At 52.4% G+C, this 24,053-nt stretch overlaps 7 protein-coding genes across 7 annotated transcripts; 3 read left to right on the plus strand and 4 right to left on the minus strand.

Annotated features, from left to right (window-relative positions):
- Positions 1–57: 57 nt before the first annotated feature.
- Positions 58–1,595, minus strand: BJX68DRAFT_98788 (uncharacterized protein). The gene has a single exon (XM_071050143.1). It carries the CDS (start codon positions 1,452–1,454, stop codon positions 243–245), a length of 1,212 nt encoding a protein of 403 aa, XP_070898609.1. The 5' UTR covers positions 1,455–1,595; the 3' UTR covers positions 58–242.
- Positions 1,596–8,304: 6,709 nt separating this feature from the next.
- On the plus strand, positions 8,305–10,975 carry BJX68DRAFT_98809 (putative NAD+ kinase). Its single transcript, XM_071050144.1, has 5 exons — positions 8,305–8,979; positions 9,027–9,074; positions 9,137–10,130; positions 10,187–10,463; positions 10,542–10,975. Exons 1-5 carry the CDS (start codon positions 8,956–8,958, stop codon positions 10,696–10,698), a joined length of 1,500 nt encoding a protein of 499 aa, XP_070898610.1. The 5' UTR covers positions 8,305–8,955; the 3' UTR covers positions 10,699–10,975.
- Positions 10,976–12,545: 1,570 nt separating this feature from the next.
- On the plus strand, positions 12,546–13,887 carry BJX68DRAFT_99027 (trafficking protein particle complex subunit 5). The gene is made up of 2 exons (XM_071050146.1): positions 12,546–13,086; positions 13,191–13,887. The coding sequence occupies exons 1-2, from the start codon at positions 12,806–12,808 to the stop codon at positions 13,678–13,680; spliced, it is 771 nt and encodes a 256-aa protein (XP_070898611.1). The 5' UTR covers positions 12,546–12,805; the 3' UTR covers positions 13,681–13,887.
- Positions 13,887–15,851, minus strand: BJX68DRAFT_99030 (microfibrillar-associated 1 family protein). The gene has a single exon (XM_071050147.1). It carries the CDS (start codon positions 15,588–15,590, stop codon positions 14,094–14,096), a length of 1,497 nt encoding a protein of 498 aa, XP_070898612.1. The 5' UTR covers positions 15,591–15,851; the 3' UTR covers positions 13,887–14,093.
- Positions 15,852–15,980: 129 nt separating this feature from the next.
- BJX68DRAFT_238206 (putative ssDNA binding protein Ssb3) lies at positions 15,981–17,009 on the plus strand. Its single transcript, XM_071040311.1, has 2 exons — positions 15,981–16,414; positions 16,507–17,009. Exons 1-2 carry the CDS (start codon positions 16,117–16,119, stop codon positions 16,578–16,580), a joined length of 372 nt encoding a protein of 123 aa, XP_070898613.1. The 5' UTR covers positions 15,981–16,116; the 3' UTR covers positions 16,581–17,009.
- On the minus strand, positions 16,987–21,539 carry BJX68DRAFT_238208 (putative GATA transcription factor (Ams2)). Its single transcript, XM_071040312.1, has 4 exons — positions 20,830–21,539; positions 20,618–20,771; positions 18,557–20,568; positions 16,987–18,506 (listed from the first exon to the last, which is right to left on the minus strand). Exons 1-4 carry the CDS (start codon positions 20,867–20,869, stop codon positions 17,191–17,193), a joined length of 3,522 nt encoding a protein of 1,173 aa, XP_070898614.1. The 5' UTR covers positions 20,870–21,539; the 3' UTR covers positions 16,987–17,190.
- A 1,665-nt stretch (positions 21,540–23,204) lies between these two features.
- On the minus strand, positions 23,205–23,780 carry BJX68DRAFT_99061 (uncharacterized protein). The gene has a single exon (XM_071050148.1). It carries the CDS (start codon positions 23,635–23,637, stop codon positions 23,287–23,289), a length of 351 nt encoding a protein of 116 aa, XP_070898615.1. The 5' UTR covers positions 23,638–23,780; the 3' UTR covers positions 23,205–23,286.
- Between the last annotated feature and the right edge of the window lie 273 nt (positions 23,781–24,053).

A 24,053-nucleotide genomic window follows, 5' to 3' on the forward strand; every position in this document is an offset into this window, starting at 1 on the left:
GCGAAACCCTTCTCAGGGTTGTGGGTGACTTGGCCTCAAGGTTCAGGTACATTGTGACTCGTTATTGATGGTATTTCGATTCTTTGGTTCTGGTTCTCTAATACAGGTTGAATGATACCACATTCAGTTCACCACCCTGGGTATCCCTTGCTTGTATGCTATGCTAATGCTGCCCAGTAAAATGCAAAACTCCGCGCTATGCGATCAACGGAAAAAATGAGACAGAAAAATGCAAGGTCAACTCAAATCCATCCGTATCCGTAATTCATGCAAGACGTGCCTCCAAAGTTAAAGGAGGATCGGGGCTCAGTGCTAACACGCGGTTGATAATCAACGTCGTCTTCGAAAAAGAATGATTTCTGCATCATGTTCTCAGCCGGTCTAATGTGTTTGTTTGTTTCGATATGCTGGTTTGGCTGTTGCTGAGGCTGGCTTTTGATGTCGGTACGGCTTTGAGCCTCTGGCTCTTGTTGCTCGTCTTCTTCCGCATCGTTGTCATCCACCTCATTCTCTGATGATGGTGTGAATGTTTCTTCCAATTTCAACCCCTTGCCATTCAATCCATAGAGTGACTCTTCGGCGAATGATTCAGGATTGTTGTACAGACCCATGCCGACAAGTTCGTCGTCGGCATCTGGCTTCCCTAGCGCGGGCACTGCCTGCGAATCTGCCTCATCACCAAATTGTTGAATCGGAAGAAAGTCGGGGGTGGCTGGCTCGGTCAAGCGGCCGGGTGATGATACACTTCCGTATATAGAGGCAGGGGCCCCGACGGAGGGAATGCTCTGGTTCATTGATACCATGTCAAACGGCCACTCAGTTGGAGTTGGTTGGAGGTAAGACGGAATTGCTGGTGAAGTCCCGTCCCAGGAGATAGCATCAAGGTGAGGATTGCTGGCTTCGAGGTAAGCTGGTTCCTGAATCGGAAAGCTCATGTCGGCTGTTGAGAAATCCAAGTTCTGTTGGGGCATTGACACCTCTGATGGGGCATAAGAGTTCAGCATGCTCTCATCGTCATAAACACCAGTCATCATTTGCTGTGGCTGAGGGCAGGCTTGTGTGACCGGCATGTTGTAGGAATCGACTGTCGTACTTGCTGTATAGAGTTGTGTGTAGTCTAGCTGTCTTGATGCTGGATGCCAGCTGATAGGTCGAGATCGTCTTCCAGATTGAATTGCTGATGCTAAGATTGCGGCATTCAGAGAAGCCTGGTAATCCTGTTTCGAAGGCTGGCGGTGCATGGGCGAGCTATATGGCATCGTGCTTGTTCTCCGTCTGCCAGCAGAGGAAGGGCTATTCCCAGCACTACGAGGTTTGATGACACGGCCGCTGAGCCTTGGTTTTGGGAAAGCATAGATGAAGTCAGAGAAGGTTGAAGGAGGTGCGTATGGTTGACCATCTTGAACCCATTGCGAGCCCGCGTAGACGGCTGCTGGCTGCCAGCTGTCGGTCATGATGTTTGGCAGGTGTAAATAGGAGGCGGGAAGATAGAGCGTCAAAGTATCCCAGTGTTGTGTGATGAGAAAATGGTACAGATCAGTTGATGCGTCGAGAAGGCGAGGTGGAATCAGACATGGTTGTTGTGAGAAAGGTTGGAAGGGGAGTTAGATATTGAAGGTAGGAAGCGGCAGGAGGTATATATGAAATCGTAACATCAAACACGGAGTGGATCCCTGGATGACTGCAGCAATATGCAAAGGATCTCTAGCTTCAACTGGGGTTCAAGACTTCACCGTCAAAGATGACACAGGGGGTCAGGCAGGCGCTGAGGCAAGGTACGAGAAAGCCAGTTCCATACAAGGAGCGCGCAGCTCATGCCCCCGTTAAGTATGAAGAACGGTAATTGGGCCAGATCATCAGCGAGCAAAAATTGAAGGAAAAAAGGAAATAAATATTTGACCAAAGGAGACAAGTGGAACAGAAGGAGGCTTGGTGGGTTGCCCAGTTGAGAACATTCCTGATCTGCCATCCGCCCCAGCTCCACGATCCCATCCTGCTTGCCGCGCAGGCACATGTTGGTTGGGATGACACGACGTTGGCTACGAAACTAGGCTAGGCGGGCGAGGAATGGACCTGAGCAAGGCGCTGGGACAACTCGGGAAGGAAGGAGCGAAGGAAGAAAAGGGAAAATGCGAATAATTCACACTCTGATGGAGCCTAGGAGAGGCCCATGCCAGTGCCACGGGTTGAAAGCGGCAATCGCCTGTCTGGACTCTGGGCTCGAAGGAGGGTCCTAACTAAGACCTCGGAGTGGAGGCGATCAGAGTCACGGATCCATTCAGCGTTGCAAGATGGACGGGAATTTGGGCAAAACAAAAGGATGGAGCATTTAAAACTACGCCCACCCACTCGCAGAGTCAGACTGGCAGACTAGAGTAGGCCCGTGTGAGCCCCGTCCTGAGTCGAGGTTACCTGTTGAAGCATGGCTTTTTTCGTTGCCGTCCATCCCGTTCGTGGTTAGCGCTGGCAGATTCTGTACCTTAATCCGCATGGAACCAGCCCAGCTTAGCTCAGCCGAAAGGATTCCCAGGGCCCAGCCTGCAGCGGACAGATCAAAACGACTTTCTCCGTCCACCAGACGGACGGCGCAGACGCCCACTGTGGCACTCCAAATGCTGGCATGGCCAGCCTGATCGCCGACCTTGCCGTACAGTGTCTGCGTGACCAGAATCCTTCCTTCTGTGCAATTCCATCTCATTATTACGTACTCCATCTTAGCCCGTTGTCCCTTCCACTCCCCTTCGCCTTTGACCGCGGGCATTGGTCCCCACAAGTTCACCGTTTCCAACCCGTCAAACCGCCGCTACGCGAGGTTGCAACTGCGACTCCGAAGTATTTTGCATAATGGTTTTCACACGCAGGGATAGACCGTTCCGACTCCTGTCAGCTCCTGCTCTAACTCGCGGACGTCCTTGAACGGAGTGTTACGGAAAAGAACCTTGTGTTAGACATCTTCCACCTAAGTCTCTATCCGGTGTGGCTGTCACTCGGGGAAGCGATTCGCGGTTACGGGATATTGGACAAAGGCTGTTATTCTTACTTTAAGGGGACAAGGTTAGCTTTAATCTAAATGCATCATGGGCCGATGACTATCCCCGTCGCGGGATGGACTAACCGGAAAAAACCGTCGCAACGATCTTCATGAAAAGAATGATCACATCATTCTTGATGATAAACCCGGCCAGCCCACATCTGATAGTGCTCTCAACCAAGGAGACGAGAGCAGGAACCACCGTTAGCGTACTTTTCACACCACACCTCCGACGGCTCTTGGGCAAATCAGCTGCTCTCATTCCTTGTCGGCTCAACCAAGCCTACTCCGTATGCTCAGTCTCTCTTCCTTGACACCAGGCGCATACTGGGGCAAATATCGAAAAATTGTCGTCCTGAAGTTTGAATGCTCCCACGCGAGATGATTCGGTGAAGCATGAAGCTACGGAAGCTTCGGCTACGACTACCACCACGGTCCATGGCACACGCCCATTTCGCAAGGCGATGCCCGTCAAGTGGGGTGTGCTTGAAGAAGAAATTTTGTGACCAGAAGAGCACCTGAAATGTGCCACTGCGGAGTACCTGTGACGAGTCCAGCTGCATCACGGAAAGGACAGCAGATGTACTCCGTGTTGCCGAGACAATCATGACTCTCCCTCACGAATAATGTAGGACGAGTGACCTTTGCGGATCGCATGCATTCCCAGGCAATAATAGAACAACACAATACAGTGCTCTGAAGCGCTCCTCATCTCCTACCATGGGCCCTTTCTCAGCTCAAATGAATGCACCGGCAGAGGGAATCTTCCTTACGCCTCACAGACGCACTCCGTAGTCTGCGCCTCTCTCTCCTTGGGTGCGCCTCCGCTGCCTCAGGTACCTGAAGGCATACCATACCCGCAGCCCACCGTCCAGGGGCTCCAGGCAACGCAGATTCCACGGAGCATGAGGACGCCGTAGAGAGCACTGACTCAATCATTTCGTGACCATATTTGCAATGCTGCATCCATCACGTCGTCTCACCGATGACGGAAAACCTCAGCAGTATCGTACTTTGCATCTCTTCGAACACTGCGCAGTGCATACCACGTTCTTTGCCTCCCCTCTTGCGTATGTAAGCGGTGATAATCAAAACGGTTAGACGAACGTTTCCCCAACCGCTCCCGACTCCAAGGCGACCAAGAAGAAATGGGAAAAAAATATAAGAATTTAATTCGAAAGGTTCCGTGCAACCATGACACGACGGAATCGACACTAGCCGACCGACTAATCGGACAATTGACTCTTGAGATCATCGCCGACTGTCCTACAAATCAGAGGGCGCAGATTACAGGAGGTGAACCGCTGGAAAGGCATATGCGGGGCTAAACTCCACCACTGCAAGAAGAACAAAATTCCAGAAGCCTTCAGGGGTCGAGTCAAGAGTCGCGACAGGAGAGGAAGGGCCAACGAATGTGGGTCTCCCCGTTCCTATCTCCCGAGAGACAACAAGTCGGACAAGGAAGAATTAGGGAGCCTGCAATAATCTTCCAAGGCTCTGGTTTCTCATGAGTCTTGTCGCCTGCGTGACGGAACATCATTGGAGACTCCTTGGGATTCATCATTCTCCCCTCCCTGGAAGAAGTTTAGTGAGCGAGGCCGCGAGGAGGCGAGGGAGCAATGCCTCGAAGGCACATTCCTTTTTCTGCTGACTCCTGGGTTTTATCCATACGACGCCGATCGTTTTCATTTGAATCATCACCCGGCCTGCATGCAACCTAGGACAACAAACCGTCGTCAGCCAGTGTTGCCTCTGGCGCTTAATGAATATTATTGGGAATCGATGTCTGAGCAAGCCAACCAGGATCGTAACCCGCAAATGAGCAACAGCTCTCATCCTTACCTCAAGCACAGCCTTAACGAATGCAGACGAGCCGAAAGCTGGTCCGGACGATTTCATTCGTCCATTTTTGCGAAGCTGTGACCTGTGCGGCTGGAATCTCGGAGTGGAGGGTAGCATCAGTCCACCTTATGTCCACAGACGTCAGTTTCAACAGCCACCCTCCGCCAAGCTCCAACCAACATTTCCAGCCTGGTCCAGAAGCGCTGCGGGATGGAGCAAGCTCCATCTGAAACTGAGAATATCGATAACAACACCTCAGCGCAGCGGTTCAAAACCTGGGCAGTTCAATCTTACACTTGTCCTTGTTTTGCTGGAGGCTCGTGCTCGAGGCCTGTTATTATTATCTGGCTGTCGCACTGTCCGAAAGAGAGGTAGCAGCACCAACCCTCCTTTGGCAACTGATGATCTCGGAGGTTGTTCCTCAGCTACAACACTGTGAGAGCTTTTCTTCGTTGACTACTGTTACTATGGATGTGCCGGCTGCAGTGCTTATCAAACCATGGTTTGGTCCAAGCGTCACCCAAACTTCAAGAAACCTGCGAAAAGAAAAAAAAAATCAGGGAAAATTCAAATCAGTCAAAGAAGAAACAAAACTTGCGCTAATCAATTTGGCTTACCTTAGTGGCATGTCAGTCCCTATTTTGGGTTCCTTTGATGGATCACTGGTATTGATGAGAACTGCCTGAGCGTGGGATTATAACTGAGCGCTTATGACGAGCAATCACATGCTACGCTTGCCTTGTCCAAGGCGCAATACTGATTGCTCCTATGGTATTATTATTATTCTTGCCAGCTCCATCGCGGGAGCCATCATCACTCTTTCTTCGACATTCCTTCCGTCCAAGATCGGGGCACAGGGCGATGTGACACGGACACCGCAGACGCACCTCTTGAGTTCGTCGCGCCTTTTAGGCTTTAGCCTACAATGGAGTAGCCGCCGCCGATAACACGCAGGATCCTAGGCATTCGGACTCGGCCATCTTATTGGATGGAGATGGGACTACCGTATACTAGGTTGGTCTTGATGCAGGATACTTGCATCCATGCAATGTATGCCATTTGACTCTTGGCCACCTGCAGATGCACTGGCTCTTTGAACAATCATCATCTCGTCACCTGGCTGGATGGAGAACAAAAGAAATCGAACCTTATGTGATGGACTTTTCATCCCGTCGCCCGTCGCCCAGCCACCATTTGTGGTCAGCAATTAAACCAGCTTCCGGGTCCTATAGGGGTCGTCCCCCAGAGCCATCGGGTGGCATTGCATTGCATTGCATCCAGGATTCGTCGACCGATCAAGTGCTTCATGTTTCGATCCGGAGCTGCGTGTGGCTCTAACATTGCAGACACCGCTCAACTCCCAACAGATTCCAGTAGTAGTCGTTGTGACGAACCCTGCGATAGGCGATAGGTGTTTCTTTCGGGCCAGCCTACCAGGCTGACCAAATAATCTCCTCAAGGCAACGGCAACTGCAAGATGGGGCAAAACATCCTCGTATCAATAACTAGGCCCGTACGCTCACGAACATCAACTCCGTTCAGAGGCCTTTATTCGACAGCACTGCGGAGCACGTCCTTCGAAGTTAAGTGCAGCCTCTTCAAACACTGAAGAGATTATGCATACTAATGGCCCAATTCCAACTCTCGCCGTCAAGCACTCAGGTTGGGTTATACATCCACACGGAGTAAGTGGGAGAGTGGCAAAATTGAAGCACACAAACAGGGGACCATGCGGGTACTTCTCCAGAAGTCAAGCCACATGACCAACACTGACTCCATCAAGCTGTAACTTTAGTATGGGGTACAGCACTGATTCAACAGAAGCTCCGGATGGTTGAGGAAATGATATTTGCTATGTCCTGCGCGAGCTAACTCGGGTCGTTCAGCATATGCTTTGTGAGCCCTGTCCACAGACGGTCTTTCCTCCAGGAGACAAGTTCCGATCAGGAAAGAAGGTTAAGAAGTCAAGAACTGGAAGGAGCAGAAGGATCGGGCAAAGAAGAAAGCGTGGTGCAGCTCTTGATTGGCCACGGCAGATCAAGTGGAGCGACCCCAGACTCGAGTCAATCCCCGTCGCCCCAGTCCTCAGCAAAAGCAACACTCACGCAAAACCGGCTATTCAAGGGCAAAGCGATGCGCGCATTCTTCGATCCCATCCTCATACAGTATACTGTACATGAGTATGTGACTCGCACCATGCACAATATTTTACAAGGATGACCCTCCAGACTCGTCTGAGTCCCAATGTCGTCTGCATGGGCGATCCCACGGATCATTTGTTGTCTCCGCGGCTAGGATTTCTCTCGCTTGCATCGGCATCAATCAAATAGCTCCTGAAGCAATATGGTAAGAGAGACGAGAGATTATTGACTACCTCCCGTTGGTGGGGTCATCAAATCAGAAGTAAAACAATCGGTCAAAGGCCCAGGATTCAGGATCCGTGAGCTACCGATCCGTCTGGATCCTGGATTCTGGAATTCATTTCTATTCAATTATTATCCCCGCCTCATCCAGATTCTTGTTTTGAGAAAGTATGGATGGATCCGGTAGCATGACCAAGGCTCGGAAGGCCACATGGTTTGGCCTCAAGAGTTGAAAGTTCAAACAAATCTGGTCTGCTTGTTCTCGTAGTTTGTCGCTGCAGAAGGTTGTGCCCTGGAGGTTCCAGGTTGAGTACTCTGTTCTTGGGGTAGACCGTCGCTCTGACTTTCGCCCATTGTCCGGATTTCGCCGTCAGAGTCTCAGCGAGATTACTATCTCCATTCTCCAAACTCTCCATCCTCCATCTCCATCTCCATCCCCATCTTCATCCGAAAGGAAGTTGTCCGATCTCCAGAGGGGCCAAAAAGGCTCGTGTCTTCGCCGGTCCAGCAGTAGTGGATACCCAAGAGTCGGTGACTCGGAGGCTGGCACGTTGCAACTTGCGAGCGGACTCTGTAAGTTTTGGAGGCGCTGATCAACTCCAACAAAAATTCGACGCTGTCGCTTTCGCCGTGCCTGGGGCAAGATTTAATCTATTATTGAACCTAAAACCGGCCCAATTCTCGATGTTCCTCAGCCAGTAGCACAGTCCTGAGTCGTGAATCGTGAAGGCTGGAATTTGCGGTCGGACAGGCGCCGGCTTGGTGCAGTGGGTTGGTTACTTCTTGACTTTCGCTTGGGCAAAGTTTGTTCTGAATCAGGGGACTCTTATTAATTGAGTCAGGCTCTCTTGGATCTTTGATGTTTGAAGTTTGGAGGGGTGATGAGGGGTGATGGGACTGATAGTCCTGCAACTCTGGCGATCAGATCACAGCGACGGCAGTGACATGTCCATTTTCGTCTCTGGGGCCAAGGATCTTGGAATCCTTACCCACCTGCCCGGCCTCGGACTCCCAATAATCCTTTGAGCCATCACGATACGAAGCAGATGGACACCAGATGATGACGCTTTGATAAAGGGATCAGATTCGCAAGCAGAGTGTCTTCTCCAGAGTACTCGTCAACTGATCTTCACCGGGTCCAGACCTTCTCCGCCGGTCTTACTTGACTGCTGCTAATACTTGAGCGGGATGCTGAATCATCGAGACAAGACTCATCGACCTCTGCGCTTGTGCCAGGTCGCCTTGTTGTCTCGGATGTCGTAACAGTGATAGACAGACCAACAAACAGCTCACCCATTGCGTAGGCGACAAGTGTTCACTCAGCTGGTCTTATCGATGGCACGATGCCATGACCCGCGACGTAGCATGAGGGGTTGTTGCCTGGGCCAACTTGTCAGACGATAATGGCCGAAACACTCAGCGAAGCTTGGCTTTGGACGTAGCTCAGTTCCTAATCTACAGAATGACATTTTTCCTGCTATAATGGTGTACAACAATTTGACAAATCTCAGTCCGTCGGCGTCCTCATACTATCGTGTGCCGCTTTTGTTGAGCAATGCAACATGAAGACCCTTCGGGTTTGGAAGAGCGACGTCATCGACCGCTCACCGAATACAGCTCACGACGAACCTTGAAAGAAAGTGCAAATAACCTGTTACCACAATATAAAATCCACAAATTGGTCCAACGGGCATATCCTATCCGACTCAGCCGTATACAATGGATCGGAGGCGCTCTACAGATGTATGGTTGTCTTCTCGCAATAGCTTTCACAGCTGACATGCGAAAAGGGTCACGACCAACAGGAGAACAATCCAGACGGCCATAATCAGTTCGAGGTATCCTATATTCTATACCAATCACATCTGCTAGACAAATAACTGACGGCCACAATCGCTAGGTCGTGCTCCCCCCAAGAACCTACAGCCACCGTCGCAAAGCGTCCCTCGTAATGGCCGACGACGCCAAGCAGATAGAAGGACCAGATGAGGCCACAGCATGCTTCGTGCACTCTCTCATTGCAGGCGAAGGGCTCACACCAGCCAAGATCGCCAATATCCAAGTATCAAAAGAGAGGACGAAGCTTGAGGCAGACATAGTCAACAAATCAGACGCTATCGATATCGCCATTGACGATGAGGAAGATGGGGAAACAGGTAAACGACCCAAGTCGCCGCAAAGAGAGGTGGAATCACGGCACCTGACAAAAAAGCAACTATCCGATATGGCGTGGAACGTGCGCAACCTGTCGAAGAAGCTCGATAGCATACGGCTCAAGCTAAAGGTCAAGACTATCTTCCTGGTCACCAAGGCCGGCGATGAATCTGTAATTGGGTCCACGCGCAAGCTTGCTCGGTGGTTATTATCCAAGGAGCGGGGGACACAATACATGATCTACGTCGAGAACAGGCTGCAGGTCGATCCAGAGTTCGATTATAAAGGGTTGTTGAAGGAGGATCCCTCGGTAGAGGACCGGGTGAAGTTCTGGGATACCAAACTGGCGAGTGAGGAGGCCCATCTGTTCGACTTGGTGCTCACGTTAGGGGGCGACGGGACCGTTTTGTACACGAGCTGGATATTCCAGCATATCGTACCGCCAGTGCTATCCTTTGCCTTGGGCTCACTGGGGTTCCTGACGAAGTTCGATTTTAACGACTATCAGAACATCCTCAATTCCGTCATCTCGGACGGCGTCCTCGTCAGTCTGAGATTACGGTTCGAGTGCACCATCATGAGAAGCAACCCACACTCGCGAGAAACACCCGCGAGCAAAAAGCAGAGGGATCTCGTCGATGAACTCATCGGCGACGAGCCAGACGGCAATCTAAGCCATAGACCCGACGGAGTTGTACACATCCTCAACGACGTCGTCGTTGATAGAGGGCCGAACCCTAGTGAGTATACTTCGCTTTTCCATTCTCAGGCTAGGCGCATATGCTAATCATACCAGCCATGTCCTCCACCGAACTCTTCGGCGGCGATGAACATTTTACGACCCTACAGGCCGACGGCGTCTGCATCTCTACCCCCACGGGTTCGACAGCCTACAACTTGGCCGCCGGCGGCTCCCTCTCACATCCCGATAACCCGGTCATTTTGATAACCGCCATCTGTGCACACACCCTCTCCTTCCGCCCAATTATCCTCCCTGATACGATTGTTCTACGTGTGGGCGTGCCGTATGATGCACGGACGAGTTCCTGGGCGAGCTTTGATGGGAGACAGAGGTATTTCCACCTTCCCAGCTAGTCTTTCAAACTAGCTATTAAGTAGTGTGGTAGAGAAGTGCTGACGCGTGTTGATAGGGTCGAGTTACTCCCGGGTGACTATCTGACGGTCTCGGCTTCGAGGTATCCATTTGCGAATGTTTTGCCTGAGGGGAAGGGAGGAGACGATTGGATGCGCAGCCTTTCGAAGACATTGAATTGGAATACAAGGCAGCGGCAAAAGGCTATGCAATAGTAGTGTTGCTGGTCGCTTGGTCTATACGAATGTCATACTACATAGACAGAACATAGACTAAGGTCCGCCAGAAATATATATATGGATGCCAGTCCAACTACAACCTATGGGAGGCAGAGGCAAGCCTGGAGTCTTCCTTTCTAAGTATTTTAAGCGAAGACAGCATCGCTACCATCTCTGTTATGAGGGAATATATCATCCGGAGAGCTGTATAGAAATTTCGCTGTCCACTCTAGAAGTTTCGTTCTGGATGGGTCTCTTGTTTCCCGGGCAGCCTGAGGCAGAATCTGTAACTATAAAAACCTCCCGCTAATTTTTTTTTTTCGTTTCCCTCTTCCTCTTCCTTAGCACCACAACACTGGGTTTTCCACAACCACAGCAAAAGTCTTGGACCTTGAAGGAATTCGATGATGATTCCAGCTTCAGCAACATTTATTTCGCCAGTCTACAGTTCCTCAGCAGAACACGAACTAACGCCAACAACAGAGTATTCACCCTCAAGACAGCTAACAGGTAAGAAAACTTCTCCTTCTCTCACTCTTTCCCCTCACCAAACCAGAGCAGCCGTTGTGTCCCTTCTACTTCTCATCTTGAGGAAGGGGGACCAAGGGTTCTTATGATGAAAAACTTTTCCACATTCGCAGTTTCCACGCTAGCCGTCGCCATGAACCCATCATATAGACGTGCTCTGTGCGCATTACTTCCTTGGATGTCTGACTTGCTCTTTCCCGCTACACTTTTATGGTCGCTTAATTGTGAAGGTGTTCTTTTCGCTAACGGGATTGTTCAGTTTGGTTTAGGTTGCTTCTGCAAGATCGCGGTGCTTCACCTTTACCTCCGGCTCGGTAGCGCACTTCGTGCTTGATGTTCGAGGACTAGTAGAGTCATTGATAGCAAGAATGCAGAAGAACGATTGAATGAGTTTAAGTGTGTTTGAATGTGTTCCTCGAAAGTTATTTTCGCTCGTCTCGGTTTTCTGGTGTATCCATATCCGTATCCGTATTTCCCTGTGTATGTAACACGGCATTGTCGGGCCCATCGTCGGAGCTTCAATGCGACGAGTTGTTCTTGTATCCGTTGACCAACTCTCCCTGATGGTTCCTCGTAGGAAGCTCGGTGGCTGGCACTTGCCTGATTATCTTCCATCAAGCCCGCGTGTCGTTGGTTCACTTCGGTTGGGATGCCAGTCGACAGACCCTGGGCATTCGTCCTCTTTGATACTTGGCTATCCGTGGTCAAGTTGGACCGCTACGGACGTGAACGGTGTCGGATTCGACGATCTCTCGTGAACATATATTGCCTTGTATGCCCCGACACCAGAGATCTCGCCATTAAACTCGTGGCTTAAGCACGCAGTGGACGTCCGCACAACAATAGAATACCCTCTCTGATCTTCAACCCTTCAAGGCTTCCACGTCTGTCCCGGAATTCCCATAAAGGGACGTCCCTTGGTCCATTTCGACATCGGATTTGCCTCACGTGCGCGCTGCTCTCGGCTGCGCCGCCGACGGTCCCGAGCTCGTTGCCTCCTTGCCTTGTCTTCTTCGATTTGTTCCTGTGATTTGCCGGTAACTAAGCGCCGTAGCCAGTCCATCTCCGAAGCGATTGCGTTGGTTGATGGTTCCGAGATTCCAAAGATTGATGGCGGAGGACAGAAGCTCGCTAGGGGCTGCAACGGCCGTGTTCGACGAGGTTGCTCGGAATATTCTGTAGAGCTTGGAGAGCTAGATCTTGGGAGGATAGATAGTACATAGGAAAATCAAATGAATCATAACCTCGCCTAGTCTTCTCCTTAAACTCTCAGTTTGGCCCCATTGCACAAACTGCACCTGTGGCCTGCCGTATCGATCTCCAGCTGATCTGCCTAACCCAAATCCGACACCATGCGCCGACAACAACATCGTCAAATCATTACACTTGCGATCTGTTACTCACAGGTTATCTCAACCTTGAGGCAATCCTGCGCCCATCTCGACCCAATTGACGAACCATGCATGACTCGCCTAATTGAATCCCCATCTCCAATCCCGCAACCCCGTGAGTCCGCGGAGCCCATACTCCAACAGCAAGACTGTAACCACAACCACAACTACTCAGCCAGTCAGCCATGGCACACCCCGCGCGGCATTCCTCAATGCTCTCCATGAACAATAGCGTGCAGGCAGCTACGCCACAACCGGAAAAGCAGCTGCCCACACCACAGATTCAAACACCGTCACAATCAACACCGGGACTCCGCGTCCCCTCAAACCGCAAAACGATCTACGATAGGCATTTGAATCGCAGTCGGAATGCAGAGCTTAGCCGGGCGAGCTTCGCATTTCTCTTCGGGGAGATGGTCACATATGCTCAGCGGAGGGTCACGGGGATCCAGGATTTAGAGAGACGGTGAGCCTGCCCCTCTTCCTTTTGCAGGACTAGCTACTGTAGATAGATGTGTCTCTTGGGCTGTGCTGTGCTGGACTGGACTGATTCTAACTTGAAACCAACAGACTAAACGAACAAGGCTACCCCCTCGGCCTTCGCCTCCTCGACCTCCTCTTCTACCGCACAATCTCCACATCCTCCTCATCAACCCTAACCAGCTCCTCAACCTCCGCCTCACCCCCAAACCGCCCCCTCCGCATCCTCCCCCTCCTCCACCTAATCCACGGCCCCCTCTGGCGCCTCCTCTTCAACCGCCCCGCCGACGCCCTCGAACACTCGGTATCGCCCGACACGCCAAACGAGTACATGATCACGGACAACGACCCGCTGGTCAACACGTACATCAGCGTCCCCAAGGAGATGAACCAGCTGAACTGCGCGGCGTTTGTAGCGGGGATTATTGAGGGTGTCTGTGATGGGTGTGGGTTTGAGGCTAAGGTGACCGCGCATAATCAGCCCACGGAGATGTGGCCGAGTCGGACGATCTTCTTGCTGAGGTTTGGGGAGAGTGTTATGGAGAGGGAGAAGGTGCTTGAGAGAGCAGGGGTAAAATAATCTTTCTATTCGGCTTGAGGATGTGAATCCGGAGGCAGGCTGGTACTTTGGGAGGCTTAGCTTGGGGCATTCGGCATGTGCGAGCAATATAGAGGCGCACGGCGCCTAGCTTATTCGGTTCGAAGGCGCCGGTTGGATACTGGGATAGAAAGGCTACCATATCGACGATCACACACGGCGTTCTCCGTTCAATATTTGCAGGAAAGAAGAACAGGCTGTTAGGCCTGTGAATAAATCTGGCTCTAAATATCAATAAAAGATACCCATCGAAGCCATTCGGGCTTCTCGTACAGAATCCGCATAAACGGGATCAAAAAAAGCCTTTATATGTCATGTCATGCCAAACCCGAGGTCCCCATGCTATAGCTGTAGATGTACACCGCAACGCCATGAATATTACACGAGTGAGTTCGCTAGGAAACACTTCTCATCCGCCTTCGCTTCTCTCTATCCTCATACGGCGAGGGACTGCGTTTCCGTCTGCCGCGAGAATCAGGCCGATATGTATCCCTTTCGTCCTCTCGTCGATCCCGCCTGGGAGAGCGTGTCCTCGACCTGGATCTGGACCTGCGTCTCTCCCGCACCGCGGACGCATTCGCACCCGTAGGTCCCCGGGGTCGATCATCTCCCCTGTCGCGGTCAGGCATGAACCGCTCGTCTGTGACACCGATAGGCGGTCCATCCTGCCGACGCCGATTACTGAAACCATCGCCGAACCGCCCCGTATCCTCCGAGCGAAGATCCCTGTATCGTGTTCGACCCTTCTTTCCTAGCTTCGTCATGTCACGAATCTGCATATACTGCGGCAGTGTCTCCCGGGCGACATCGTCGGCGAATCGCGCGCCCATGACATTCCGCTGGTCCAGACCTTCCTTCTCCAAATCAGGGCGGAAGAACGCACCCTTGTGGAAGTATCGCTGCATGAAGCCCGTCTGGCCGCGGGAGGCTTCGCGCTCCTCCTTCTGCTTCGCAATGAATTCTTGGTCTTCGCGCTCGCGCTCTTCGGCTGTGAGGTTGCGGCGGCGCTCGATCTCCTCGCGTTCCTTTTCTGCGGCTTCAATGGCTTCGCGCTCGCGCTTGATGCGCTTCAACTCGCGCAGCTTCCACGCCGCGTATTCGGCTTCCGGGTCCTTGTTGTCCGTGTCGTCGATCTCGGCTTCTTCGTTCGCCATGACTTCGTCGTCGTCCCAGGCTCGGTTCGCTGCGCTTCGTGCGATTGCGTCTTTTTCGATCTGCTCGCGGACAAGTGCGTCGGCTTTCTCCTGGCGCTGTGCCTTTCGTGCTTCTGTTTCGGCTTGTGAATCTGCTGATGTGCCCTGCCCATTCTGTGCCTCTGGACCGCCGTTCCCGCGCTTCTCTTTTTTGATGAATGTCGGTCGTAACAGCACACGCCGTGGTGCTTCATCTTCAGAACTGCTTTCTTCTTCGGAACTTTCTTCCTCCTCACTCTCTTCCTCTTCCTCGTCTTCCACCACCGTTGGTACCTTCGCATTAGGCTTTGACACCGCTGCCGCACTCGTCTCACTCACAGCCGCAGCCGCAGCAGTAGGCAAAGCCCCCCGTGCCTCCTCCTCATCCTCCTCTTCCGTAACAAACCCCTCCTCGTCCTCTTCCTCATCATCCTTTTCAATTCTCACCCCCTCCACCCCTTTCGTAATCCCCCGCGCCGCACCAGCCGGAAACGAACTCGCCTTCGGCACAGCCGCCTGTCTCCTCCTCTGCTCTTCGGCCCTCCTCCGGCGCTCCTGCTCGCGAGCTTCCTCCTCATTCTGATGCGCCTCCTCCTCGTCTTCCTCTTCTTCGGACGATGACGGTTCTTCTGCGACAGGCTTTCCGGGTCTGTAGCGGCGCACGGGCTTGAGGGGATTGGCGGTCATGCCCCGGTGGGAGGAGGGGAATGGAGGTGGCATTTTTGTGATTTTCTTTGAAGGTTGCGAAGGAAGTTTAGGTAGGTAGAGAGAGAGGCGATGTGTAGAGTGCGGTAGGTGGTCGGGACTAAACAGCCATCGATTGTGGTGCACTGGCTTCTCGAACTCGGCTGTTTTGATAGCACAAGCTGTCCGCGACAAGAAGGAATATACCCGCGGCGTATACAGTCAAGAGCGACAGCTTATCTGCTAGGTATTGCGGAGCTTTGACTTATTTGTACCATCGACCTTGGACCTCAAACCTCGAATCTGATAATTCCGCCAAGCGCTGCCGGGCGGTGAATGGAGCTTAAATCAAAATCATGGTCACGTGATAGCGCGTCACCGCGTTCACGCGCTTTCATCCAACTCTATCCAATCCCATCCCCCCCTCCCAAAACAGCAATACTAACTTCGACATTATCAACTCAATCTTCTGTTACAACGAATCCAAGTTCTCACCACCAAACCTCACCTGTACACCGCTTATTCTTCCCTCTCCAAAACCTCAAAAAGAACCCGAAACAAAATGTCCCTCCAAACCCCCCGCGTCCTCCCCTCCCACCTCCACGCCTTCAGCCCCTCCGCCACATCCCCGCGCTCACCACCCCCCGTGCGCCTCCTGGGAACAGTAACCGCGCTGCGCGGTGACACAGCATCTATAGCTTGTGGTTCGCACGGCGAAGTCACGCTCATCCTGAAACCAGACTCGCATCTGCAGATGGGGAAGCTTGTTGAGGTTGTCGGGAAGGTTGCGGAGGTCCCCGAGGGCGGGTTGGGGATCAAGGTGCTTGCTACGACGGATTGGGGGAACCCGGCGGATTGCGGTATGTGATCTTTTATCTTTCTTTTTTTGGGTCTGGGTTGGGGGTTTTGTGGGGAGGGTAGACCTTGACTGATGACTGACTGAGTTGGGCAGATTACAAGATCTATGAGAAGCTTGTGGAGGTGACGCATAAGCTGAAGCCACTGTTCTATGACTCGGTTGAGTGAACGAAATAAGTTGGGGTTCCTGATATATCCGGGCACTGTTTTGCATCAGACAAGTCGAACTACGCAAAAGTTGTATGGGAGGATTTACTGGATGAACACACGGTGGACATATGGTCTTGCTCGTTTCATGCAATTTGATACCCTAATTCTAGGCGGAATAGGAGGTATCCTCTTCTGGAAGGACCTAGAATGCTGGGGCTGGGGGCCGATTGAGTGGAGTAGCCGGATGAAGGTGTCCTATATCTACTTGTTCCAATACTCGTCTACTTGAGCATGAGACTCGGCGGAGGTGCAAAGATACCATGACTTTCTTTATTTTATGAATTCTACGCGTCCGTCTCTCCAACTGAATTTGGGAACTGGTCCTTTGGTAATGTTTGAAGTTATTCGATAATCTATTCATCGACTCGTATACAGAGCTGGTTAACCATTCTAAGAAGATTCGTTTCCAACCGTGATGGTGGTATGACTAAACGAAAGAAAGATGCCACCCGTGAGGCTAAACAAAATAATACCTGTAATCAAGACACACCAACGCCATCGCTATAAGGGGTAATAAAAAAAAAAGACAAACAAGATAAAGAAACTCGTGACACATCGAGTATATGTACTAAACCTGCTCGGTGTTGCTGGTCTGGTTCGTGGAGACATCTGCTTTCTCGCCAAGAGTCATGTCACCCTGTAGGGCATCCGAGCTAAAGAAGCCCGAGTCTAGGGCAGTCGCATCGGCGTACTGGAAAAGATCTTTTTGAATGTCCGGGTCGGACAGCAGTGCGTTGATGACGTCGGTAGAATTCTCATCGTTTTGGTTCTTGTCCGACCCCAACGGAGAAACACAGTCCGATGGGAGCCAATTGGCCCAATCGGTGTTCGATGGGCCTCTAGAGTCAAGTGCAAACAATGGGTCCGTATGGATTGCTGAAGTTGCATCTTCAGAGAAAATATCGACAATCATGTCGTCCATTCCCTGGAATGCGCCTGGGCCAAAGACGTCATCCGCCATGGGGGGAAGATCAGGAAAACGAGAGCGGGATCGGTTGGGCGTCAGGCTCAGTCGAGACACAGAGCCAGGACTGCTTTGAACACGCTGGAGACGTTGGGCGGAGAGTCGGGTGGGAGTAGTATCCGGAGCAGCCCCCTTTCGAGCTTTGGGAACAGGAGAGATTGAGGGGAGTGAGTGTCGCTTGTCCCCAAGGTTCGAACGCTGGTTTCGCCGCCTGGGAGTGGGGCTGGCACATAGGTCAAACTCAAACGAGGGGCTCTCGAACAGCCGGTCAAGGTCATTTGTGGTGTTTTCCTTGTCGCCTGGTTGCTTATCCGCACCTTGGCCGGTGGACGCGCGCGAGCTTCGCTTAGGACTGTTCAGAACTGACGGGCCTAATGCTTTCAAAGGTCCCCCATCGTTCTGTGAATTAGGAAACAATACTCTCCTCACTGGCTTGGGAGTCAGATTTTTCTCACCCGGCGCTGAAGCATCGCGGTTTGCAAGATTCCTGGCTGGGCTAGACTGAATAGCCCGCCGGAGAGCTTCCATTGCATCGTCCTCATGCCAACGGCTCTTGGCCATGTCAGACGTCTTCCGAGGCTCGACACTGTTTGCGCGGCGGCGCTTGGGCGAAGGCTCTTGTGCATCGTCGCCCTTCTCCCGCTCGTCATCGGCTGGTACGTTTGTGTTCATTTCAGCATCGGCACGAGGAGTTGCATCGTCATCAGCTGCTGGAGTTGAAGCGTCTGAGCCGCCTGGCGACGAGGCATCCGGCTTTGCCGAGTCGCTTCTGTTGCGGGCTCCCCTAGCAGTACCGTTAGTGGATAGTGGGCCACCTGGTCTGCGGCCGCTCCTTGGTCGCTTCTTCTTGGCGGCATTGGGTTTTGTCCATCGGTTCTCAGGGCGCATGGTTTTGAACTTGTGTAGCCAGAGTCCGCAAGCTTGTCGTGGTTAGTATGATGGGTAAAAGACTGAATGTTGCGTCACTTACGGTTGCAAAGTAGGACCAGGTCAAAGCCTTGGTCAGCCTCGGCCAAGGTCTTCTTATAGACCTTGAACTTGATGACCTTTTCTTTCTCGTCCCGCTCAACCGTTTGCCAGAAGAGCGCCGCGGGGTCTTTTGTAAGCTCGTTGGCTTCTTCCTCGCTTCCTGCAATTTCCTTGGAGTGGGCTCTACGCCAAGTAGGAGTTTCGATTGCGCCGCAATTTTCACAGTAAGGTGGTACTTGCCCATCCTGTATGCACTTTTCGAGGCGTGCTTGAACTTGTCTGACTCGACGGGCGCCCGCCCCGCTGCGGATTTTTCCATCTTTGTTGGCAGGCTGGGATGCCGGAGTCTCGGCAGTGGTAGAATCGCCCGCCGGCGTTGGCGCAACTGGATCGCTTGCCGGAATGGCATTGAGAAGCTGCTCCAACTCACTCTGAGAGATAGGAGCGGGAGCTAGTGGCTTGTGTGTTGTCGGTCTTACACTACTGGCACGTGAGGCAGGGCGCGAAGCAGTCTTGGTGGCACGGGCGGGTGCAATGGGTGCTTCCTTGGAAACTTGCGGCTGTTTTTCCGATGGTTCGTCGCTGATAACAATGGGTCCGACCTGGGGCTCGGGGTTTGCAGCAACAGGGGCGGGCGAGCTCGCTTGGGCCGCAGAACGGACAGTACGGTTTGCGCTCGCAGTAGTTCTCGACGAGGGCCCTGTGGCGTCCTCGACTGGAGCGGCCGAGGTAGGGCCAGGCTCCTCATCCAAGAGGTCATCAATGCCGCCGCTCATGAATCCCGAATCAAGATCGGCTGCCATTGGTGGGAGGACCGGGCTGGACCTTGTGGGAAGCCCGTAGTCTAGGACGGGTGGCGAGGAGGGCATAGTGAAGGAGGGTTCAAATAGACCCTGGTATCGAGACTCCTCGGGAGAGTGTGCATTCGGCTCCATCGGAGGTTGGTCGTCGCTCATCGGATATGGCGAAGTGTATTGGTTGAGACTTTGGAGGCTTTGGACTGATGATTCACGAAGGAGGCTTGGTTGAGGACGAGCTCGGCGGGGTAAGCTGTTTAGACCTGATATCGGGGTAGGAGGGCGAATTGGCTCTTCGTTTGAATTCTGAGCGGCAGTTATGGAGGGGTTGATGGGAGTCGGACGATGAATGCGGACTGAAGCTGCTGTGCTAGCAGCAACTCGTAATGAGCTTGGCTGTCTCTCGATGTTCAGATCGGACCTGCCAGGAGCCTCTGCTCGATATAGCTTCGCTCTTTTTCTCGGCTGCTGCTCCGATGTCTCTTCGCAGCTCCCGTAACCGGATTGAACCGAGCCCCTGCGGCTCATAGGTCTAGCGTAATTGTGGAAGTCAGCATCGCGCATGGAAGCACTGGATGATGGTCTGATGACGTCGCTTTGTGTTCTTTCCGGCTGTGGACGTTGTATGGGCTGTTCTTGCTGATAAGCTTGGAACTGGCCCGGTGTTTGTACCCTGCTTGTTGTGCTAAGAGCAGACTGTGTGGGAGAGGTGGAACGAAACGGCGCGTTGGGCATTGAGATGTCTCTTGGCGTGGAGCCTTCGCTCAGAAGCTGGTGGAATCTCTCAATGCCGGAATGATCCATTGGGGATGGTGCCTGAGCTGCAGGTTGTGGTGTGGGTGACATTAAGTCAGGGTTTTGGCGTAGAAAATCGGTCCAGGCTTGAGCATCAAACTCGTGAGGGATGACATTGCTCAATTCCCGGTATTTCTGCATGCTGTTCAGGTATTCGCTTTGCATGGCGGTCGGGACGGGAACCAAGCGAAGTTTGACCTCCAGCGTTTCTTGGGCACCCCTCGAGAACAATCCTAGCACGTTCTTGCAGACACGGCCCGTCACCATTGTCCTTGATTGATGGGCTGGCGCATTAGGAGTCGGGGACGACGACGCTAGAACCCATGATAGCATCCCCTGTCCGACAAGGGGTGTCTCGTACTCGGAATAGTCATAGGCGTATACGGTGTAATCCTGACCCAACTTGGCGACCAATTCCGGACTGGTTGATCAAGTTAGAACCGTATCGGACTAGCAAGCGTCACACTTACCTGGCCGAGACAATCGCTTGGATGCAAGTCTTGAGCTCGATTACTCCGATCTGTGTTTGTTCGTCCAGAAAAGCGGTCTGGATGTCGAGGAGCTGAGGCCATCGGGCTAAACAATTCGTCTTGTTTGCGTCGTCAAATGTGTAAAGCACCTTCACTATGAGCCAAGGTTGAAGGTTAGCATGTGTTGGGTGGTACGGAGCTCCTAAACTTACGCCTCATCGGGCGGACGGAAATTCCGTCCTGAGATTCCATCCCGCCCAGAGAAAAGATATTTGCATAAGCAGTATTAGAGAAGGATTAAACCAATAGGTAATATATGAGTGAGTGTTAATGTCTCCAAAGACGAGAGATGTTGGAGGAATCTATGACCGGGCGTGTTGGATAGGAATGTATTCCACAAGCGAGGGCAAGACGGTTGACTACAAAGCAATGGCCAATTCAGCAGATGCCTTATCGATTAAACTCTGTTTCTGGTCGAACTGATCGTTGCCGGAGAGTTGCAGAGGTATGTCTCGGGTGGGTACGCAGCGAGGTCGAATTGAAGGTCTCTCTGGAATGCAAACGCGGGACAAGATCGGTAGGAGCGAAGGGTCAATGATGCGGTGAAGGAACCAGGAAGGGAGAACCGGTTTTTCTTTTCTTCTTCATCCGATACGTAGCTGCAGCTCGCGAAGCAGGGACGGAGGGAGGTGTTGGGAGGAAGGAGAGATGGGTAATGGGAAAGAACCTTGCATAAAAGCAGACGTGAAGCTCTGGGCCGATCGCCGGCAGGAAGCGTGTTGACGCGACGTGACTTTGGCCAATCACAGCCCGCCAACCTGGACCCAGCAAACACGGCAAACACGGCTTGTACGCGTGCCACGTGACAGTAACCGCCAAGGTGCGGAGCCTCCAGGCGCTCACAAGTGAATTTGAGATTCTTAAGAGGTTGCAGTCGTCAAGAGAAACAGCGTCCCATCTCCCTTCTTATATGCCAGCGAGCAACTCGACCACGCCTGCAGATAGAGAGGCTTACCCCTCCTTCCATCTGATATGCTGGGTCAGATGACTCCTCTTGTTCCGGTCCTCCCATGAGGCCACCTCCGGGCTCTCAACCTCACCTCGATCGATTTCCACAACCGGAGTGAATGCTGAACAACCAATTCGCCTCCTTCGTGTCTGTTTCATCTCCGGCTGCTTCCGACCATCAAGCTTTATCACCACCATCGTTCCGCATCGCTTTTATCCCGCATTTCCATGTCACAGGATGCTATCTACTTTGCGCTTGGTCCATCTATATCCATGACAACCAGATGCGCCCAGCCATATCTCCAGCAAATACCTACTGCTTCATCATCCATTCGTCGTCTTCATCATCTCATTCTTGCACAGCATCTAGAGAACAGACTTTCATCCCATATCTTTGGCGCTGCACTCCTCATGCCGCATCTTCGAGTTTTCAAGCGTCTCACGTACCTGACTTCATGACTATAAAAACCAGCCGGACGAGTGGACAGACCTGCTGAATTCGCCCCGCATTTGCTACGCATCGGCCAGAAATGCCGACACCACTATGACGCAGGTGAAGCATACCTCTCTAAGCTAGCAAGGTCTCGCCGTGCTATCTTGTCGGCTACCCGTAGTACCTGTTACACCCGGCTTGGTCCTCTCTGGACGGTGGTACTTCACGTGACATGTGGCATCGACCTTGGTCAAACTGAAGCCTATCCCGATGTTCTTTAATTCAAATCGCCCATGAAGGTATCGTATAGTAGGTAAGTAGTAGGCCACTGCACCATCCGAGATGGTTTTGATGGTTCCTTTGGTTACTGCAGCGGCATCCTGGTTTCGGCTTGGGTACAGTAGAAGCGTGCATTGACCCAACTTATAAGCATGACCTAAGGTTCAGTCCCAGGTTGCAACATGGATGACTAAATCATGGCATAGCCGCCAAGCCCGAGGCTATACGGACTTGAATCCCTAAATGCTTGAAACCTTGCAGGTTGAAGGAAACCTTGGAACTACCATCAAAGATCAAGGGCCAGAGAGATGAGTCCAGCCATATACAACGGCACCGACCCCCAACCCCTTCCTTCCTGTTCTATACTAGGAAGGTGCCCTCTGGTCGCGCCTTCCTCGGCTGACTAACCGAGTATGAAAAGAAGGAGCGACCAGTGGCTGGGCTGTTCGCTCATTCCTGTTCTGATTTAGGAAAGTACCAGTCCTGGTTGCGCCTTCCCCGTTTAATCTATATGTAAACGAGGAAGGAACGACCGACCCCTTGGGTTCGCTCCTTCCTATCTTGCTTTAGGAAGGTACATCGGAGCCGCACCTTCCTCGTGGCTCAACTTAATGTACGAGGAAGCAACGACCCGCTCCTGTCCTTCATGCTCCTTCCTGTTTCATTATAGGATGCGAGGAGAGGTTTGCCAGTTTGTGGTGGACTCCGCTTCGCAGAGCTTGAGGCAATACCGATTCAGGGGGATTTCGGCCTCGTGGAGCGTCGATGGGGTGGATTGCATGTGAGCGAAGGTTTGTGAAGTGCTCGGGTTCTAGAGGTGAGGTTCCGTTCTGAGACGGTAGGTAGGTGTGGTGGTGGTGAGCGGACGACTCGTTGGCCGGTGCTGTTGCAGATTATATGTCTAGCCGGCGGAAGACAACGACGAGTGAAGGCTCGATGTCGGGTATTCTCATCCTCCAGGACCTGCATCCACGCGCTCTCGCACTGTCCTAGAAGCACATCCGCCATTCCAAACAGCAGACGGCAGAGCAGGACCACCTGCGTCAGCTCCGGATCCCTTGAATTTGTTGATAGCGGTTAGTTCGGCAACCTCATTACCCGCGCCGACTGCTGTATCGAGAACCGAGTCACCTGATGATTCTTCCCAGCCTGCTCCACCATATGCATGTTGTTCATTTCGAACTCCCAGTGTGCTGTGGTGAGCATGTTGACCGCATAAAGGACGGCCGGGTCGGCATGGCAGATACGCAACACATGTTCCTGCCAGAGAGGGAAGTCGAAAGCCCTGCGAGGTGCGCATTTGAGTGGTGCCGAAAATGCAAAAAAGAGCGTTGTTCGTCCTGAGTCACTGCTAATGCGATCTGCGGTCCTACCCTAATCGTAACGCTAGTGGGGTGCTGGGTGTCTCATTGAAACTCCCAGTGCCACTGGCACCACGACTAGCAACGGCTGCTGAGAAGACGGCGCCTCGGCAGCTGGTGGACATCGTAGTCGCCCTTCCACCCGGAAGATTCGCAGCTCTAGTGCTGTCAGTGGTGATCCGTCGCAACGGATATGGTGCAGTTAGCGCTGCTTTCTAGTGAGCACTAGGGGATAAAGTAGATCGAATCAGTGTTGACCCACCGGAAATTCCGACATCCCGTTCTAGATCTAGCGGGGGAAGGCGAAGAGTGCGTATATTTATTCTGATGAGGATAAGATGGTGGATTGGGAGGA

The sequence above is a fragment of the Aspergillus pseudodeflectus genome (genome assembly GCF_044049435.1).
Source record: "Aspergillus pseudodeflectus strain CBS 756.74 chromosome Unknown BJX68scaffold_24, whole genome shotgun sequence".
In the NCBI taxonomy this organism is placed as follows: domain Eukaryota; kingdom Fungi; phylum Ascomycota; class Eurotiomycetes; order Eurotiales; family Aspergillaceae; genus Aspergillus; species Aspergillus pseudodeflectus.